This window comes from Recurvomyces mirabilis, assembly GCF_035927965.1.
Source record: "Recurvomyces mirabilis strain CCFEE 5264 chromosome Unknown scaffold_3, whole genome shotgun sequence".
NCBI lineage: Eukaryota > Fungi > Ascomycota > Dothideomycetes > Mycosphaerellales > Teratosphaeriaceae > Recurvomyces > Recurvomyces mirabilis.
In genome coordinates, this window is record NW_027041937.1 from 445,309 (window position 1) to 464,671 (window position 19,363).

General features: G+C 53.4%; 8 protein-coding genes across 8 annotated transcripts; 5 read left to right on the forward strand and 3 right to left on the reverse strand.

Moving 5' to 3' along the window:
- Positions 1-193: 193 nt before the first annotated feature.
- Positions 194-596, forward strand: LTS14_001486 (uncharacterized protein; the record flags this gene model as incomplete). Its single annotated transcript, XM_064834195.1, has 2 exons — positions 194-427; positions 519-596. 2 exons carry the CDS (start codon positions 194-196, stop codon positions 594-596), a joined length of 312 nt encoding a protein of 103 aa, XP_064698059.1.
- A 1,652-nt stretch (positions 597-2,248) lies between these two features.
- On the forward strand, positions 2,249-3,169 carry ras1 (the record flags this gene model as incomplete). Its single annotated transcript, XM_064834196.1, has 4 exons — positions 2,249-2,260; positions 2,326-2,440; positions 2,492-2,767; positions 2,934-3,169. 4 exons carry the CDS (start codon positions 2,249-2,251, stop codon positions 3,167-3,169), a joined length of 639 nt encoding a protein of 212 aa, XP_064698060.1.
- A 525-nt stretch (positions 3,170-3,694) lies between these two features.
- LTS14_001488 (uncharacterized protein) lies at positions 3,695-4,067 on the reverse strand (the record flags this gene model as incomplete). The annotated part of the gene is made up of 2 exons (XM_064834197.1): positions 3,695-3,886; positions 3,957-4,067. The coding sequence occupies 2 exons, from the start codon at positions 4,065-4,067 to the stop codon at positions 3,695-3,697; spliced, it is 303 nt and encodes a 100-aa protein (XP_064698061.1).
- Positions 4,068-7,323: 3,256 nt separating this feature from the next.
- On the forward strand, positions 7,324-7,608 carry LTS14_001489 (uncharacterized protein; the record flags this gene model as incomplete). The annotated part of the gene is made up of 1 exon (XM_064834198.1): positions 7,324-7,608. One exon carries the CDS (start codon positions 7,324-7,326, stop codon positions 7,606-7,608), a length of 285 nt encoding a protein of 94 aa, XP_064698062.1.
- A 555-nt stretch (positions 7,609-8,163) lies between these two features.
- RPL26A (60S ribosomal protein L26A) lies at positions 8,164-8,932 on the reverse strand (the record flags this gene model as incomplete). Its single annotated transcript, XM_064834199.1, has 3 exons — positions 8,164-8,454; positions 8,509-8,528; positions 8,596-8,932. The coding sequence occupies 3 exons, from the start codon at positions 8,930-8,932 to the stop codon at positions 8,164-8,166; spliced, it is 648 nt and encodes a 215-aa protein (XP_064698063.1).
- Positions 8,933-9,079: 147 nt separating this feature from the next.
- Positions 9,080-13,009, forward strand: LTS14_001491 (uncharacterized protein; the record flags this gene model as incomplete). Its single annotated transcript, XM_064834200.1, has 2 exons — positions 9,080-12,575; positions 12,654-13,009. The coding sequence occupies 2 exons, from the start codon at positions 9,080-9,082 to the stop codon at positions 13,007-13,009; spliced, it is 3,852 nt and encodes a 1,283-aa protein (XP_064698064.1).
- Positions 13,010-13,975: 966 nt separating this feature from the next.
- On the forward strand, positions 13,976-15,031 carry TMA46 (Translation machinery-associated protein 46; the record flags this gene model as incomplete). Its single annotated transcript, XM_064834201.1, has 1 exon — positions 13,976-15,031. The coding sequence occupies one exon, from the start codon at positions 13,976-13,978 to the stop codon at positions 15,029-15,031; it is 1,056 nt and encodes a 351-aa protein (XP_064698065.1).
- An 839-nt stretch (positions 15,032-15,870) lies between these two features.
- LTS14_001493 (uncharacterized protein) lies at positions 15,871-19,219 on the reverse strand (the record flags this gene model as incomplete). Its single annotated transcript, XM_064834202.1, has 2 exons — positions 15,871-16,062; positions 16,127-19,219. 2 exons carry the CDS (start codon positions 19,217-19,219, stop codon positions 15,871-15,873), a joined length of 3,285 nt encoding a protein of 1,094 aa, XP_064698066.1.
- Positions 19,220-19,363: the final 144 nt, after the last annotated feature.

Sequence of the window (19,363 nt, forward strand, 5' to 3'; positions counted from 1 at the left end):
CACCCGAATTGGGTGTCGGTGAGCCGTTTCGTATGTCTCATCGCAGACCTGAAATGCTAGTCATGATCTGACCTTGCCACCCAGGAGACGAACGAGCAGTCCGGCAGCAGAGGCGACGCCAACTTCGTCTGGAAATGCAAGAACTGCAAGGTCTATACTCAACAACTGCGTCAAACCATAAGCTCGTACTGACATGTACCAGCGAGAACACACAGCCAACATCACCACCAGCCCGAAGTCATACCCTCAGCAAAGTCCGGCCAAGCCGCAAAACATCATCACGTTCGATTGCAGGGGCCTAGAGTTCGTGGAGTTCAAGGCTGACGGTGCTTGGAAGGCTACTGGAACGGAGTCTGGAACCAAGTTCTCTGACATCGATCTCACAGAAGGCGAGTGGTTTGACTACGATGAGAAGGCCAGTGAGGAGGTCAGTATCACTGGGCTGAAGTTCGAGATCAGGCGGGCATGATTTGGCGGAATCGCTAGGAGACACAGCATCTCCTGGCTATCACTGATAGTTGACGAAGATCGACGACAGCAAGCTATTATCCCCTGAGGACGATACGATAGATATGAATGACCATGACCAATCGTAGACTGCATATCGCGCGATTTTCACCTCGATGTAGTGAAGTCACTACAGGAGAGCTGAGGTGTACCACTCAATGAGTCCTCTGACCAGCAGTAGCGAAAGCAGCAGCGAAAGCATCATCTCTGAGCCTTCGCAATTGTCATGGACTGAATGGCCCTCTGCAGGTGAATGTCTCTGTCAGAAGAGCTGAGAACGTGCGCTGAGCGAATAGATACCTGCAACTTCCTCCCGACGTGGACTCGCGAGAACCTCAGAACTCTTGACGCGGATTCCAAAGCCTTATAGGTTGGGCCAACATACTTGTGGTGTCCATTCAGCTCGCCACCCAAGGGTATGGCTTATTGGCCCCAGTCAGCCTCGCATACTCTTCTGATCAGCTGATATAGGTATTTGCTGGACATCTTGACTTCTGCGCGCGATCTTATATACGCGTATGTAGTTCATAGTACAACCAATGTACCTCCTTGGGAAGAAGAGGTGAAGTCGGGACATTAGTGCATCAGATATGTTCCACGACTCGTGGCGCTCACCACTTCCTCTAGCGCGTGTGCGTGCCTATGCAGTGGTCACCGAAGCGCTGTGCTCAGCGACCGTTGGTACATGAAGTGCTGATGACAATCAGTGCCAATCAGTGATAGATAGCTGCCCAGCGTGGAGCACGAGAGATTGCTTGATTTGTGTCGACTTTGCCAGATGAAGTGACGGCAATTCTTGACGACATGTTCACGACAGATCACCTGCAGGAAACGATTGTTCTGCCGGCTCACAGTACCGGACATGTTCACTCCACGCGTGCAGTGTCGATCAACGCATGCACATCTCCTGCGCCCGCGATCAATCGGTTTCTGTCGCGTGGCGGAATCCATGCCTGACTTTTGCGCGGGCAGCGCATCGCACAGTAGTGGTAGTATAAAGAGTACTCTCTTTCCCTACGGCTCCTGCGGCATAGTACTCGTGGTCATGTTGGTCAGCTATCATCAACGCTTTTCGCAAGTAGACAAGAACGTGATGAGAAGATCTGTCAAGTGAAATTGAGATGCTCCTGTGCAGCCTCGCAGACCAATAGGAGGAATGATTTCTAGCCTGAGAGGACAAGGGGTCTTGAAAGCACGAGTCGCTAGAACGGATGTCGAAGCGCTAGAAGGAGGGAGGGTCTTCGCGCCGACTTGTCTTGTCTGTGCGTTGGATGGTTAGCTTTTGTGTTAGAGGGAGGAAGAGCGCCTCAAGGTTCCGCTTCTCGTCGAGCAAGGGTGGAACTCTGAATCTGAACCCCAAGCTTTTCCGAGAAGCGCACTCCAAAGTCCTGTCTCTCTGTTCGTCGTGGAGCGACCTGTCACACTGTATCACCGTTCGAGAGATATACGATTCTAGGAAATATCCCCGACGGGAGCAGACGAGAAGCGCAAAATCGAAGCAGATCGACTTCACCCACCACCACATACCCGCCTCCTCGCGCGCCGAGACCGTCCCAGGGCTTGCTTTCCTGCACACTCCGCAACGGCACGACTTCACTGCACAAACCTCCTTGCCTCATCGTCGCCGACCAACCCTTTTCGCGAGCGTTCAACGCGGTCGCCTCGTCCGTCTTGATACAGCCATCGCATCTCACCGACTCTCTGCGACTTGCTCACTGCGCGGCTCAATCGCTCCTCCACAATGGCTTCCAAGGTGAGCGCTTCTTGTGCGACTGTGGGCGGACGTTTGCACGGGCTGTCGTACTAACGCTGTCTCAGTTCCTGCGGGAATACAAGCTGGTGGTCGTCGGCGGTGGTGGTGTGGGAAAGAGTTGTTTGACAATACAGCTCATCCAGAGCCATTTCGTGGACGAATACGATCCAACAATTGAGGGTGCGCGGAAGCTACTCTAGACGTCTCTCTGGCTAGACTAACGCATCCCAGACTCCTACCGCAAGCAATGCGTCATTGACGATGAGGTCGCCCTGCTCGACGTCCTCGACACTGCCGGTCAAGAGGAATACTCAGCAATGCGAGAGCAATACATGCGGACGGGCGAGGGTTTCCTGCTCGTATACAGCATCACGTCGCGACAAAGCTTCGAAGAGATGGCCACATTCCAACAGCAAATACTGCGCGTCAAGGACAAGGACTACTTTCCCATCATTGTCGTAGGCAACAAATGCGATCTGGAGAGTGAGCGACAAGTGAGCACAGAAGGTAGGTCATACATGATCGCAGCAACGAGGCACGAAACGTTGGACTTGTTTGCGTCGCAGCCTCCTGCCACGTGCTTGCCACGCGCCACGTTCGCGATGCCTTACGCGGATGTCACATTTCAGTCTCAGGCTATTGAACACATGCTAACACATGGTCTGTAACGCAGAGGGAAGGGACCTCGCGAAATCATTCGGCTGCAAATTCATCGAGACGTCCGCCAAATCTCGCATCAACGTCGACAACGCCTTCTATGACATCGTGCGAGAGATCAGGAAATACAACAAGGATATGTCTGGATACCCTGGCAATAGCGGCTCAGCATCGAAAGGTCCTCATGACAAGATGGAGATGGACGGTCACGAATCCGAGGCAGGCTGTTGTGGTAAGTGCTCCGTGATGTAAAAAGGCATCATGCAGTGCGAGAGCGGTAGAGCAAGATCATGGTGGCATTGAGGTACTTGTTACTTTGGGTATGTGTGAGGGCAAAGGCAAGGCGTGTTCTGGGTCGGACAGTATACACAAGCCGAGCAATAAAAGGGTAGGAGTGGAGGAGGAAGTGGCGGGACAAACCTGGCCAGGCCGAAAGTCCGATATGACTCTGTGCCGGACGTTGACATTGCATATTCGATATCCCCTTTCTTTACAACTACCAAGCATAGGGTTCATGGGGAGAGGCTATAACTTTGATGTTACAGTAGCCTTCTCAGCGGGCGCAACGAGGCGAACTGCGGCGTATGGCATGCAAGAGCGAGTCTTTACTTCTTCAGGAGAAGAGGGTGGAATATACCTTCTTTCTCAGGCGTGGGATACTGAAGCTGTCCGTTCATAGTGGCAGCATGTGGCTCGTATTAATGGGCCGATGGCAACTGCAATTCTTCGGCTTCTGACTGGTCTCATCTTGGTCATTTGTGAGGTCCGCTGCGGATATCAGTCTTCGCCCTTGAGCTTCTCCTCGATCTCGTCCAGATCTTCTGCTGAGTCTATCTCTATGATTCTGCCGACTTCTGACTGGTTGCGAAGGAGCTCCTTGGCACTAGCGTACAACATCCGCATCTCGCTCGAGCACGTCGGTGGTAAGTAGTTGATCATCACGTATGGTACTGATAGTCGTCCCGATGCCTGTACCACTACCACATCAGCACAGCGGCCGTCACGTCCCACCTGGCCGCAAGAGTATGTCGTAACATACCAAGGTCAAAGGATAGCTTAGTAGGATATATCGCGGTGAATTGTCCGGCAGCTCATCAGCCAAGTCTGGGATTTTCTTGTAGACTTCGTCGCCGTCTTGTTTGATCTCCATGTTACTCTTGTCGATCAGGTCTTCTTCGGCATGGTCAGTCGGGATGCTTTACACCGCTCATTTTGCTCGCTAATGTCGGACATATTACTGCCTGTGGGTCCTTCGCTCGTGAGGTTCCTAGACGGAACTTCCGCAGCTGGTCTTTCGTCTCTTGCGAGAAGGTGTAGAGGCGTGACTCGGAGGACTAGAAGGATATATTAGCATGATCGCAAGGACAGAAGGAAGTCACTGACCATTATTGCGACTTTCGTTGCTCGGTATGGAAGAAGTGTGTGGTTGGATGTCGTTGTCGCGATTCAAGTTCACTTCAACGCAACCCCACATTGGTGCCCACTTTCGCCCTCACATCATCTCTTCCCATGCCACCGTCCGAATTACAATCAATCCTCCGAGGTCCTGACCATGGATCTGACGGTCTGTATCCAGCTGTGGCACGTCGCGTACGTCCCGATCATTGCGGTCTGACAACAGCATACGCTATCGCCATTATGCCGTCAGCTCCAAGCCAACGACCCTCCAACGCGGATGCTGAGTTCTGGCATGAGCCTTATAACCCCGTCTACAACCCATGGAGGTCGAGGCCAGTAATGGTACACCAGTAGGTAAAATACTATCTGTCCATCTTCTCGATGCTATGCTGACGGTTTCCCAGACACAACACATATGATCATCATGTCTTCACAGAGCGTCCCTTTCTCGGCCCACTGCTCTTCGATAACAACGATTCTGATGCAAGAGATCACTGTGCTGCTGAGAGGAGTATGTAAAGCTCGTAAGCCCGAGACTGTGAAACCGTATTCTGACCGTCATGGTATAGCATTCCTCTCCTGGCTGCGCCTTGCCACTTATATGGCTGTGGTCGCAGTGGCAATTTTGATATCTTTCCACCTCAAGCATCAGCCGACACCCTTGGAGAAGCGGCTAGCCTTGCCCTTCGGTATCATCTTCTGGTGTCTTGCGATCGCATGCCTCGTATCTGGTCTGAGCAACTATATCAAGACTGTGACCCGCTACTCAAGAAGACAGGCCCTTGTACAAACCGGGACTGGCACACAGATCGTGAGGACAAGGCATCGATAAAACAATATTCCACGCAGCTAATTAAATGGTTCGCAGGTCTTTACTGTCGTGGCGACTGCCATTGTTGCTGCTTGCGTGCTTTTCCTCAGCACAAACGCAACCACGCGCTGACCACATATAGCACTGCTTGAATGTCGGCGACCTCAAGGACCACCACGCTGTGCTGTCAGTAGCTATGCGAAGCTTCTTGAGCAGCAACACGGTCATGAAAGTCGTTGATGGGACTAATGTTCTGCTTCCAAATACGTCACCTCTCCTGTATACACGGAGCGCACCTTCCGCTAGAGACGGATTAGGCCGGCGATCTCCCGCTTTCGAGTATTTACACAAGTAGGACTGGAAGTCTGACGACCACGGCCTACCAAAGGGGAAAGTCTGCAAAATGGCAGAGTCTACACCGTCGCGACTTCTTGGCCTTCCTCCCGAACTCCGCAATCGCATTTACAACTTTATCTTTGCCGGTCAAGAGGTACCGATCGGGCAGCAGCGGCACAGCCTCATACACCGAAAGTGGGAGCCCGCAGTGCCTGCAGTTATGCTCGTGTGTCGCCAAACAAACCAGGAAGCATCCGGCATCTATTACAGCACAATCCAGTTCATCGTATTCAGTAGCAGTATCCTCTGCCACTGGCTTGAGTCGTTGCCGAAACATGCCCAGCTGGCCCTTGCGCATGTGGCCTATGATTGTTACACGTTCCGGGGAATGGTCTTTGGTCCAGCGGCGTCGCGGTCTTTGGCAGAGTATGCTGAGGAGGTGCTGCAGCGTGTCATCAATAAGCAGCTTCAGGTGCCAAGTCTGGAGCATGTGCGTGGGAAGATCCAGGCAAGCATTCTATTTGCAACAGGGGAGCTTGTGTGGACCTCGACGCCTCTCGCGACATACCAGAGAAGCGTGAAGGATCTCGACTAAGACGTGATCACCACATTGAGCGCGGCATGAGTCATCGCCTCGTCTTGTTCTGTGGTGACAACGGCGAGACGCTTCACAGCCACCAACCAATTATTTCGACCTTAGGCGCTCCTTTCGCTCCGGACTTATGCGGACGTACTATCAAGACATCAACCAAATGAAGACGAAGGCGAGAAGCTCGCGGTCGCCTTGCTCGATGCTCAGGAAAGTACTTGGCGGTTTATGAAGGCAACATCAGAGGCTGGCAAGTCTTCCTGAGCGCTTGAGGGCGCTAAGAGCAATCAAAGGGGGTCACGAGAAACAGATGTACGTGCTTTTCGTGTGGAGGACAGTCGGCGCAATCCGGTTCCTCGTTCGGCAGAGATCTTCATATCGTAGCAAAAAGCACCCTGGAATGGACTCTCCAGGGACATGACAGAGGAAACTTTGCTTGACGATACAGTAATGGCAGACTACGCACAGAGGCCTACGAACGGAAGTTGTGTTGGACTTGGTCGCGCTGAGGTCAAAATTGGCGATTTCCCAGTCCGAGGAAAGTGTAATCGTGGTGCGGACCGAGACGACAAGTGCTTTTACCAGCAAAGAGCCGCTGCTTCGTCACTAGCAATATCAAAGTTTCCACAACGGAAGGCTCATCCTAATATCTTCAGACTTAGTGGTAGATACACAGTGCAAATCTGGCCGCCCGAACGCACCATCGCGACACCACAGACGTACCTGATTTATCTGCAAATATGTCTAAGCTAAGCAGCAGACGCATGCGCGAGCACGTTGGCGAGTGGAAAGAGGCCATGGCATGCAATAAGAGGACCTTTACTATACCCTACATTACCAATGAGCGCGAGAACCCTCAAGAAAGCGCCGTACAGGGCCACCTGCACACAAAGCCCACCGAGTCCACAGACCTTAGCTGCACGTCATCTGATCTCGACATCATCCCCGGAGACACTCGTCGACGGATCTTCGAACTGGCAATCGGCACACCATCTGCTTACGTTCGCTCTTACCATAAACCGGACCCGAAAAACACCACTGGACGAACAGAGTACTAGACCTCCTTCCCGCGTCACGGAATCCTGTTTACTTGTATGCGATTCTATCAAGAGGCGATCAAAACCTACTATGTCCAAACTACCTTCGTCGTCTTCTGCACCAACGAAAGCTTCATAGCTAGGACCTTGAAGACGTCCCCAACACTTGTGCATTGGCTTCGGAATTTAAAACTGCATGAGCGCGGTCTGAAGATAGGGAGTATACGCTTCGATCATGTCTCTTGGCAGTTTCGACCTGGTGGGATCCCAGATCAACTTCTCGGAAGCTTTGAGACAGCTGAGAACGGCTGTGAGGGCTATGGGGGCGCTGAGGGGCCAAGGGATGAGGTTGAAGCAGGGAGTATTGAAGGTGCCGGTTTGGACGGGTGGTATGGAGAAAGTGTGGATGGGTAAGAGTGAGCTCGAGGCAGCGTTGGAAAGAGAAGAAGCTCGCCTGCGGGAAATGGACGTCGATGACATGGAGGGCGCTCTGGCTTGTTTGACGTCGAGCGGATCATGAGGGGCAAGTATTGAAACTCATTCTGTTGTGCTCTATCCTCTAGATGGTAGCTCGTAACTCCTCGCTTCATATCGTGTCTTCTCATTGCTGCTAGAAAGTTTGGTCTCTACGGTTCCAGATATATACTCCACAAAAACCAGAATGGAACAGCAAACTGAATCATGCTCATCGTCGAATATATCAAGAGTAATCACAAGAGATCATGTCTCTCACCATCAAAGCACTGCTATCAGCAAGTCAAGTAGCGCTCTGCAGGCGAGAAGGGATACATTGAGCATCCCGAGTATCAATATTGGCTAGTCGTATAACTGCTTGTAGCCATGGGTTTGGGCTGCCGAGTAGATAATCCTAGCCGTAGCTATGAGAAGTGGAGATGAAAGAATGTGGGATGAGATAGTGATGTCGAAGGCGATGATGCGCGCCGAGTTGATGTAGGTAGGAGTACTCAACAGGAACGCTACCAGTCCTCCTCCTCACGCCGCAAGCCAGCCGCTTAATCATGAAGCGTACTTGGCTGCTCACTCTCCCAATCCTCATATGCAGGTCAGCCACCCTTTAGTCGCTGGTGATACCCTTCTCCCTAACCTTCTTCTGCGCATCGCGACCCCTCGCAATCCTCTCCAAGATGTTCTCCCTGTCCTTATCAAGCTTCAGCTTGGTGATCTCGACCTTGCTGGGTGCGACGCCAAGCGGCACGCTCTGGCCGTTGCTCTTCTCCCGCGACACACGCTCGATGTGGATGACGTATTTGAGGCGGTAGACGGCGACGACTTTGCCCTCGCGGCCTTTGTTGGTGCCGCGCTTGATGATGACTTCGTCGTCTTTGCGGATGGGGATCGCGCGGACCTGCAGTAGATGTGTGAGTTGGGGTGGGGGAACATCATGTGCATGCGATCATACGTTGTGCTTTTCGCGGAGTTCTGCGATGATGGTGTTAGCAGGTGAGTAGGTGAGTGGCTAGTGGATGTATGTCTTTTGCTATGTTACCCTTTGACAGAGGCGCGCTCATGATCACACGGCGCACGCTGGAGGGGGCGGAGAAGTGAGCCTTGCGGCTCTTTCTCCGCGAGGAGTGTGTCTGGCTGTTGATTTTCGTCATGTCGGCGGTGTTTGAGTGCACGAAGAGGGTGATTGTCGTACTCGATATTGCCGTCTTCGTTCTCCAACTTCTCAAAGTCGCAAGTGCCAAATTCTCGAATGTGGTGGAGGCCCGAGCGCCCGACAGCTCCATGTCTTGGCGGAAAGTGCGGACGCTTCCGCCGCCATCGTATACGACCTCGATTCGCGAGTGAGGCGCGTTTGAAGATAAAGTGACGCCGTTCATGGACGCGTTCGCCCAGGCCTCTCGACACACGAACCCAAATCCTTCTCGACGACGCGATTACGATCATCTCATCCATGAACCTCTCATGACATCGGGCCAGGGACGGCGTTTGGCGCCGCGGAAGGAACGTATCTCGGACGGGCCATGATGTCGCGGTACAACAATTACAACAGCAGCAGCAACAACAACAATAACTCTTACTACGATCCAGTAGGGAGTCAGCAGAACCAGCCGACGGGGTATACGTACGGCTCGAACACGAGTGCTGCGCCATCGTACGCAACTCCTGCTTCCACCACCTATGCGACTGGCCCTAGTAGTGCCGCATATCAAGGCTATGGGAGCAGTAGTTACAACGATCAGCAGCAGTATGCGTCGGCGAATGCGGGTGCGGGTAGTAGAGCGGCAGCAACCAGCATGACTGGACAAGACTTCAACCAACAGCCAACTACGGGGAGGGCAGGCCAGAACTATGATGGCTCGGCATGGACTGCTGCAAATTATGGTTATGCCGACAATGTACAGATGCCAAACAGAACCCAAACCAATACCTTTGGCCGTGTGAGCGCACCGGAACCGACGCAGACTGCAGCGACGTCCCACGCCGGCCAGACCTACCAGAACACGTCGAGGCAGACAAACAATGCCACACCGAGCACTGCAAGCTACAGTGCGGGCTATAACGCAACGCCACAATCTCAGCAACCTCAACGGTACAACAGCCCACTTCATGCGGTCCAAGCTCAAGGGCATCACAAGCAGAGCTCTAGAACTTCCAATCATCACGAGCCGTCCCCTCGTATATCTGCAAATTTAGCAGCGCAAGCGAACAGGCAAGATAGCGCATCAGTGGAGCCGCAGCAAGCCACGACAATGACTGTGAATCCCGCTCAAGTTTACGACGACACTGCCGAGTGGAGAAGAAAGGCGCAAGTTGAGGCAGAGCGAAGGCGAAAGCGCGAGGAAGAACTAGCAGCAAGGAAGGCGGAAGAAGATCGCATAGCCGCTGAGAAGCGAGATGTCGAGGAGGAACAGCAGAAGGCGGCTGAAGCTGAGGCAACTGCAAAGAAAGCCGAGGTCGACAACAGGAAGGCGGAACAGCGCAAGAAGGCTCGTGAAGAGAAGAAGCAGAGCAAAAGTGCGGCCAACGCTCTCCAGAGGATGGCTTCGGGCTCCACTTTTGATGCAATGGACGAGGAGGCGCCACCAGCTAATGCTGAAGAAGCTGAGATGCGTGCGATGTTCAAGAAGATGCGCGAATTCAATTCGAAGAATCCCGCCATGCTCGCGAAGCTATGGGAAGAAGAGCGGAAGACGCATGCCTCACAGTCGCCATCTCAATCATCGAAGACGCCTGCTGGTCCTAGTTCAGCTCTACCAGCAGCGATTAGTGCAACACCTGCAAATGGTGCTGGTAGTGCTCGTCCATTCCAAAACCCGCCAAAGCCTACGCCAGCGAAGGCGACCCCATCCTCGTCCAAGGGCAAATCTGCAACTCCACGAAGTCCTGCTACACCCAGCGTCGCGAACGCAAATACATCGCTTTGGCCACCCCATAAGAAGGGAGCCCTTGCCGAATCTGCTGCGAAATGGATGACTGGCCTGCCCGAGAATGCAGGCAAGATTGTGGCAGGCGCAGCAATCCTTGCCATCCTGGACAAGAATCCATCGTATGTGCAGCTTTGCGAAGCTCTCGAATTGCTAGGATTACGATTCGAGCGATCTTCGCTTGCTCGTGAGTTGCTCAAGGCAGTGCCGGAGGGCATGAAGGCACAAACAGTGCCGGCGGCGCCGTTGGCAAATGTGAGTGGTACTGCGGCGCCGGTCAATGGTCAGCCTGCGAAAAAGAAGCAGGGTAGGCCGAAGAAGGATGCATTAGCAGCAGCGCCAACGACAGTCATTTACGAGGCTCCCACATTCACCTCATTGTCGGATGCTGCACGTGAGGTCAACAGCATGGATCGCAATGCGGGTCAGGCTCCTACGGCTACGATGGGTGGACCTGTCCAGTCTCCTGCGCGTACGAACGCGCATCCTGCAGCTATAAACGCAGCGCCGCCAACATTCTTCCCACCTGGTGCATCGGCCCACTACACAAGGCCTCAATCTGACCCCATACCACCTGCAGAGATCAAGCCCGAGATCAAGCCCGAGGAGCCTCCAAGACCGCCTGCGAACAAGGAAGAGGCTGCTCGTAAGCGTACTTTCAGCGATCTGGTTGACCTGACCGCTGAAATGTCCGACGACGATGACGTGGCGCCCCCGAAGAAGATGATATTCCAGATGCCACCTGCTCAACCAGCAGCTCAGCCGCAACCCGTGCCGTCCAACGGCCCACCAAGTCTGTCACAGCCGATCAATGCCAACGATTTCTACAAGCGACCAGCCCCGCTACTCAACTCAATGTCGGCAGGTGTACCACAGCCTGCCGTACCGTGGGGTGCCATGCCTCGAGCTCATATTCCACCAAATGTGATTCCAACCCCAGAAATGCAATCATTACTGCCACCACTAGCACCAATGACGAAATCGAAAGGGCCTTCTCTTGAACACAAGCAACATGAACGCATCAAGGGATGTATGCTTGTCGAGCCCATCATGCGTGATCGTGTAGCGCGCAAGAACAGGTACGATGTACGCTCTATTGCTCGCGACGTGCTTCTTGCTACTGGCCGCCATCCGGACATGCGTGGCCTCAACTCCCATCTCAACCCTATGCTCAATCTCCTAGGTCATCATGGTGGGTCATTCGAGCTCGATGGACAGCGTGGTAACAGGAGTGATCTGTCGACTATACGCTGGGACATTATCGACCCTGAAGTGGCAGCGCCCACAGCCGCAGCAACAGAAGTCAAGAGGAACAACACTGTTGCCCTTTTCACTGATGATGCCGCTGATGCCGATGATGAGGAAGATGTTGCACCTACGCGTGTGGTACAGCAGTCGGTCGAGAACGGCGATGGTACTGTCAGCTACCACTTTGTCAACCAGCAGGCCGGTCAACGGCCCAAGAAGAAGATTGGCCGACCACGGAAAGTGAGGCAGAGCATGCCAGGATTTACCACTGCAGCAACTGTTCCAGGGCGCGGCAACGTCGGTACGCCTGTCCGCCAGGTTGCTCCAGGCCAGCAGACGACACCCGCGTCAGCGCCAACCGGCCAAGCTGTAGGCTACGCAGCCTTCCGACAGGTCGACGAGAACGGCAATGTGGTCAAGAAGAAAGGCCGACCAGTAGGTTGGCGGAAAGCCGTCCACTCCCGCGAAGCGCAAGGTCTTACTCCGCCGAAACCTGGCGCACAGCGGGCACCTCACAAGAAAGACACGGCCGCTGGAAAGCCTTTGGTCGAAGCACAACCGCAGATCTGGTACTGTCTCTGGAAGGACTGCAACGCTCAGCTCCACAACCACGATACGTTGAAGAAGCACGTCGTGAAAGTCCATGGCCGTGCGAACGACCATAGGCAATTCGAATGTTGGTGGCAGGCTTGCGAAAGCGTTGGTGCTGGGAAGGGGAAAGGGAGGAGTACAGATGATGGTGTGGCGAGTTTCGTGGACTTGACGGGTTGGTTGGCACATATTAATGAGAAGCACTTTAAGCCGCTGGCTTGGGAGCAGGGCGATGGTCCTAGGGCTGGTACATCAGGTGAGCTTATAGTGTAGTCTTGGCATGTGTACAGTATGCTGATATTGACATCCCTGCTGACCTAGACGCCTCGCCTAGACTATAACGCCGCTGACTCGGACGCCTATTTATCCGACGCACAAGGGAGATCCGTGACACCTATCATCAAGCCTTTTGAAGAGATGTCTACTCTTCCCGAAGCTGGCTCACGTGTTGTCCCTGCGCCACTGAATAGGGCGGGGCCGAGTTTGACCATGGATGATAAGAAGGCTAAGGCGGAGTTGGATGGGCTTGTCAGGCATAAGAGGGTTGTTGGGGTTCTGCTGGAGAAGGGTGGGAGCACGTTTGCTAATGCTAAGAGGAGAGCTGGGTTCTTGGATGATGAGGATTTTGAGGATGAGGTTGAGAGTGAGGGTGTGCAGGATGAAGGCGATGGAGAAGATGTAGGTGTTTGATGGCTAGGCTCCGAGGCCATGGCTCGATCGAGAGAGAGAGAGAGAGAGTCGGATGACTATGTAGATAGTCCTGTGCATGCCTAGTCCCTCCCTCCAGTGTTGCATCGATCCTTGAGCAGCTCGATTGCTCGCTAGCTTCTTCGCTGCCTGTCTCGCACATGTACTCGGGACTCGCTGGTTGCGTTTCAGCCATCTTCCATCCCTCGTATCCTCATCTTGAACAAAATCCATCTCCCAAGTGCCGGACGCCATGCCTCGAATCCCTTGTCGAAAATCTCACAAACACTCGTTTGTGCCTTTCGGGTTTGAACAAGACTGGGCCCTTTCATCATCTCGACTTCTGCGGCAGAGCATCAGCTTTCCGGTCGTTGCTGAGGGGTGTTGTTTCTTTGCTGTCCTTGGCGTTGATCTCGAGAAAGTGGTAGAGGACTATGAGGAGCATGGCTGCGCTACCGAGGAAGACGGCCAGACTGTAGAGGGAGTTGTCGGAGATCATCGTTGCGGTTGTGTATGTTGGTGTGGACTGGCTTGTCGCTTGTTCTGCGGTCGAATGGTCTGGTGATCGCTGCCGAGGGTTTTGATGGTATCGTGAGATGGTTCGCAGGTATATTCTTTCACATGCTCAATTGTCGCATTGAATGAGAGCTGTCCTTCGGATGGCTTTGCCGAAGCATGTTAGGGCTTCCTTTCACACTCGCCCTGCCAAGCCGCCGCCACCAAACCCCACGCTCTGCCGACTGCGTCACAAAGTCCTCGAGAACTTTCACTCGGAGCACACATCCTTCGATAATCTTGAGACACAGCACGACGCTCAGATACGTCTAAGCCTAGGAGCCGATGGAGAGCTTTCCCTCGCCTGCGATCGTTTGAGCCCGAAAAGAACCTCCATACCCTCAACGACACTCACAGGCGACGAAGCCAGCCTTTCTACCACCCGAAGCACACGAGCAAATATCTTCGCCCACCATGCCGCCCAAAAAGGTCCAAAATGAGCCGAAGAAGACCAAAGCGTCCGCCGCCGACAAGACGTTTGGCATGAAGAACAAGAAAGGCGGTGCCGCGCAAAAACAAATCAAACAGATCCAACAAGCCAGCTCCGCCGCCAAAAACCCCGACGAAAAGCGTAAGGAAGCTGAAAAGCTCGCGCGAGAGAAAGAGAAAGAGGCGGCGGAGCAGGCGAAGCGCGAAGCTGCTGAACTATTCAAGCCAGTCAATAATCAGAAGGTGGCCTTTGGAGTGGATCCCAAGACCGTGTTGTGCCAGTTTCATAAGAAGGGGATATGTGATAAAGGGCGGAAGTGCAAGTTCAGTCACGACTTGGATATTGAGCGGAAGACGGAGAAGAGATCTTTATACACGGATACGAGGGAAGGCGAGGAAGACGAGGACGGGGAGGATGGGAAGAAGAAGGATGATATGGCTGATTGGGACGAGGAGAAGTTGAGGCAGGTGGTTATGAGTAAGCATGGGAATCCGAAGACGACGACGGATAAAGTGTGCAAGTTTTTCATCGAAGCGGTGGAGAATCAGAAGTACGGCTGGTTCTGGACTTGTCCAAATGGGGGTGACAAGTGCATGTACAAACACTCTCTACCTCCTGGTTTCGTGCTCAAGACGAAGGAGCAGAGGGCGCTGGAGAAGGCGGCAGAGAAGGATCAGCAGGTTTTGACGCTGGAGGATTTCTTGGAAAGTGAGAGGCATAAGTTGAGCGGGACTTTGACGCCGGTGACGCCCGAGAGCTTTGCGAAGTGGAAGCAGGAGAGGATGGATAAGAAGGCCGCGGAGGAGCAGGCGCAGAAGATGAAGGAGGCTACCGGAAGGGCGTTGTTCGAGAAGGGCGATTGGGAGGGGAGTGATGTTGATAGTGATGACGAGGGGGACGGTGGTGGGTTTAATCTCGAGGCTTTGCGAAGAGAGACAGAGATTGCGAGGCAGAAGAGGGAGGAAGAGAGGTTGGCGGGGTTGGGTATGGGGCCGGATGGCGAGTCGCTTCAGAACGGAACCGAGGCGAATGGGTATTAGAGGGTGTTGCATTCTGTTTTGCAATTTGCGTGGCGTTGTTCTCTGCGACCTGGTCTGGTCTGCATGTGAGGCTGGCGGACACTCATATGACGTGGTATGTATTTTCATGCTGAAATGTTCATGATCATTTCCTTCAGAAATTCATCTTCTCCGTTCCACCAACGACTTCCTGTCAGTTCCATCTTTCGTGAGATTCAGGACATGAGCCACGCTCAGCGACTTTGATCGCCGTTCCGCCCGGCGATTATCTCCCTCCGAGATGCAAAACGCTCGGTCACGTGCCCGAGAGGCTTGCCGATGGCGTTGTGGCAAACGCGAATTCAGGTCAAGCACAGGTCCTTGGCCGCCTATGTGTCTTAGCCAACCCTGTGGATCACAGGATCTTAGGCATCATGTCGATAACCTGGACTGGGTTGAGGTGAATTGTCGAGTCACGAGACGTGGGGGGAAGCAACCGCCAGAGGCACGAAAGCTGAATAGTGCCATGCAGTGGTGATAAGAGGCAGGAGTTAGAGAGCATGGCGCAGGATGGATGGCTGGAGAGCTGAAGGTGGTATGAGTGAGCCATCAGTATGTAGCTGCGGTGCCCTGATGCACTTAGACTGGAGCTGCAAGGGATTCGGAAGGTAGCTCGCGCGTCGAGGTCGTGAAGACGGCGTGCGAACTTGAGATAGTACACATATCATAAGCTTTGCGGGTTCGAGTGAACTATCTAGCCAAGCGACCCTCGCCTCCGATCATCCTATCCTAGCAATCCACCCTGTCAATGTGCTCAGGCAAAAACTTCATGCCGTCGGAGTCCCTGAGCACTCCACGCCACGCTCCAATGCACTTCGTCCTCAAGCCTGCGCGAACTTCTCGTAAGCCTTCTCGATCTTCGAGCGCTCCTTCGTCATCATCTCGCGATCCTTCCCATGCGCCTCAAAGTGTTTGATGCAGTCGGCACATTCAATGTACCAAGCTTGATCCACCTCGCCAAAACCAATCATCTCATACTCCTGCAACGTCCCACCCACGAGGCGGGCCGTGTCCTGCCGAAAGTGTTAGTCTGGTCCAAGTCTGTCTCGCATATGGATTTCCACTATTACAACTTACCCACTCGACACAGTCCTCGCAATAGCCATGCTCGCACCAACGACATCTGAAGATCATACCACCAGCTTCTGCAGTCTTGCTGCCGCAGTCCACGCACTGATGTTGTGGGCAAAAGAAAGTGCCCATCTTGCTCTTAGATTTCGCCTTGAATTCTTTGTCGAGGCAGGTGTAGTGGTAGGAGCGAGGACAGCCCGAGCACAATAGAAGCGAGCCACCGTCCCAGCAGTGTTGACAGTGAGCTTGATTCTCGTGCATGACTTTCTTCTCGCGCCTTGGTTCGGCAAGACGAGGATCTTTGCCTGCCATGGTCGGTACGGCCTCCCAATCAGCACAGTTGAGCGATTCTTTGTTGATGGCAAAGCCGTCGATCATGACAGTGGTGTTCTTGCCTACACGTCGATCCGCGCGGGAGAGCTCCTCTTGCTCCTTGGCTTTCTTGTCGACCTCGCGCTGGAAATTCTTGCCCTCGAAGACCGCGGTCTCGACACGTTCCATGGACTGGAGCCACGCTTGTTCCCCGGCTTCGTCTACCTCAGCCACAACATCATCGACTTTGTCTTTGCATTCTTCAACCATCTTCTCGAAGCTCCAGCTAAGCATCGCTGACAGATCGACTTCTGGACGTGCCAAAGTTCGCGCGCCCAACCTTAGCAATGACTTCAGCTGTCCAGCACCAAGAGCTGGCTCATCCTCGTTCTCCGCTCCTCTTTTGCGCTTCTTGCTAACTACCGCGGTCGAATGAATGTTCCGCATGCTCTCGGTAATCTTTGCGGAGAGGTATAGCTTCTTACGGATGCGTCCCATCATCTGTTCCTCAACTGTACCCTGCGTGATAATCTTGTAAATAGTAACTGGCTCTGTTTGCCCTATACGATGAGCACGAGCTTCTGCCTGTAATGTGATCTGCGGATTCCAATCCTCGTCAAGAAATATGACGCTCGTCGCAGCGGCCAGGTTCAGTCCAAGACCGCCGGCTTTCCTGGAGATCAACATGACACGAAAGTCGGACTTCTTGTCGTTGAACATACGAATGCCTAGATTGCGCTTCGCTCGTCCAGTCGAGCCATCTAGACGCAGATAGCGAAATTTGGCATCATGAGTGTTGGCCCCCATGAAGGCCATGAGATCCTCGCAAACATCAAGTGCTTTAGTCCAGCCAGAGAAGATAAGAATCTTCTTGCGACGCTGCACAACCAGCTCCTCGAGCAGCTTCTGCAATACGATGAACTTACCAGAAGCAGCGATAATATGCTCACCGAGATAATATGGCTCGGGTAGGCACGACTTCAAAAGATAAGGGTGGCAGCAGATGCGTTGAAGCTGCAGGACGATGTTCATTAGTTTCTTCCAGTCGCTCGTCTTCTCCGACTGCTCCGTACCGAGCTGCTGTTGCGCGAGCTGCAGAGACTCGGACCATGGATCATCATTCTCTGTCTTGGCCGTCATGACTGAGATATCTTGATCTTGGTCTTGATCGATTTCCAGCGGGACTGCCTCTTTTTTGGTCACGTCCTTGAATAGGTCGTCGAGCAAGGCGGTATCGGACTTTGTAAGCAGCCGCGTATACCAGAAGCGCTGCACTGGTGTGAGAGGGACGTAAAGCAATACCTCCTCTTTTGGAGGCAGGCCAAGCTCGATCTCTGGGCTGTCTTTCATGCGCCGAAGCATCAGCAACTCCAAGAGATCCCGAGCAGAGTCCAGAAACGTTGTAGAGACCTTACCATTGCCGATATCGAAGGCATCCTTGAACATCACGGAGGTGTCCGTTGGAAAGACCTCGGGGAGGAGCCAGTGTAAAAGAGCCCACATTTCTTTTAGGTTGTTTTGCAATGGTGTTCCCGTCAGCAACAAGCGGTACTCAGCCTGCAAGCTGAAGAGCGCAGTAGCCATTTGCGAGCCTTCATTTTTGATCTTGTGGCCCTCGTCAAGCACGACGTATTTCCAGGCAAAAGCGCGCTTGAACCAATTAGCTTCGGATTTGAAGGTCTCGTAGGTCGTGACGATGATGTCAGGCATCGGTATCGTATCGGATTTGATCAGATTGGACGAGCCGTTGCTTTGCAGAAGCAATTGCTTTTTCAACTTCTCGCGTTCGCCTACAGGGCCGTGAAAGCGTATAGCTTTTAGGTCGGGGACCCACCTGCGAGCCTCCGTCATCCAAGAAGACAAGACACTCAGCGGACACACTACTAGGTGTGGTCGTGGCTCAGCATCACGCGCTTCGTTCTCCACCAGGTACTGGAAGAGAGCCAAGGTCTGCAACGTCTTGCCCAGACCCATTTCATCCCCAAGAATGCATGACATGCCATTGTCGTGCATCTTCAACAAGAATGAAAGGCCTTCCAGCTGATAGGGTTTCATGGTCGCTAGGACACCCATAGGCTGCTCGATGGTGCGACCATTGATGACCTCCACGCCAGAGTCCTCGGGGCGGGATTGCCGAAGCTTTGTGATATAATTCGTAGCGGGCAGCACGGGTAAGAAGAGGTCTTGCTTCGCCAATAAGAACGCTTCGCGCTTCGGGCGAGTGTGGTCGAGGATGTCTTGACGAATCCTGCCACGAGCAGTTTGAGGTTGGGTCTGTGCAGATGCGACAGTGTCTAACTTCAACAAGCTGGTGCTTCGGCGCTTTTTCGCTGCTGCTGCCTGCTTTTTGGAGATCTTCTTCTTCGGTGTGCCGTAGCTTATCAGGCTTCTTGTCGACCGAGCCGGCAGTTCTCGTGTCCCGGTTCGTTGTGGAGCCACTTGTACGACATCTGCTGACTGCAATTCATCATCGCTTTCTTCGCTGTCGTCATGGCTGTTAGGTAGCAAAGAAGTCCGGGAGGAAAGCGGATCCTCGAAGCTCGAAATTGACCGAGGAGAGCTATCTGGTGTGGAGTCACCATTGGACTCCGCATAATTGACAGCAGCACGTGGCCTAGCGTCGCGACCAGTCGAGAGGCGCTGCATCCTGCGAGCAGAGTCCGGGGCTTTCTGTGCACCAAAGGCCTTCAAGAGATCCGAAAGTCTTGGTGGCGAAGGGGCAACAGCAAGGAGTTTCCGGCGCTTTGGAGGTGTAGCATGGTCGAGAGCAAGAGGGTCGAGGTCCATTATTCGTGGAGACGTAGGTCTAACACTCCTGTTTGGGTAAGATCGGTGGGCGCCTGATTGCTGCTGTTGATGCTGGGTTCACTTGCAAACAATTGTTCCACGGAATGCTTCTAAAAATCCGCCTCTGTGAGGATGCGATGCGAT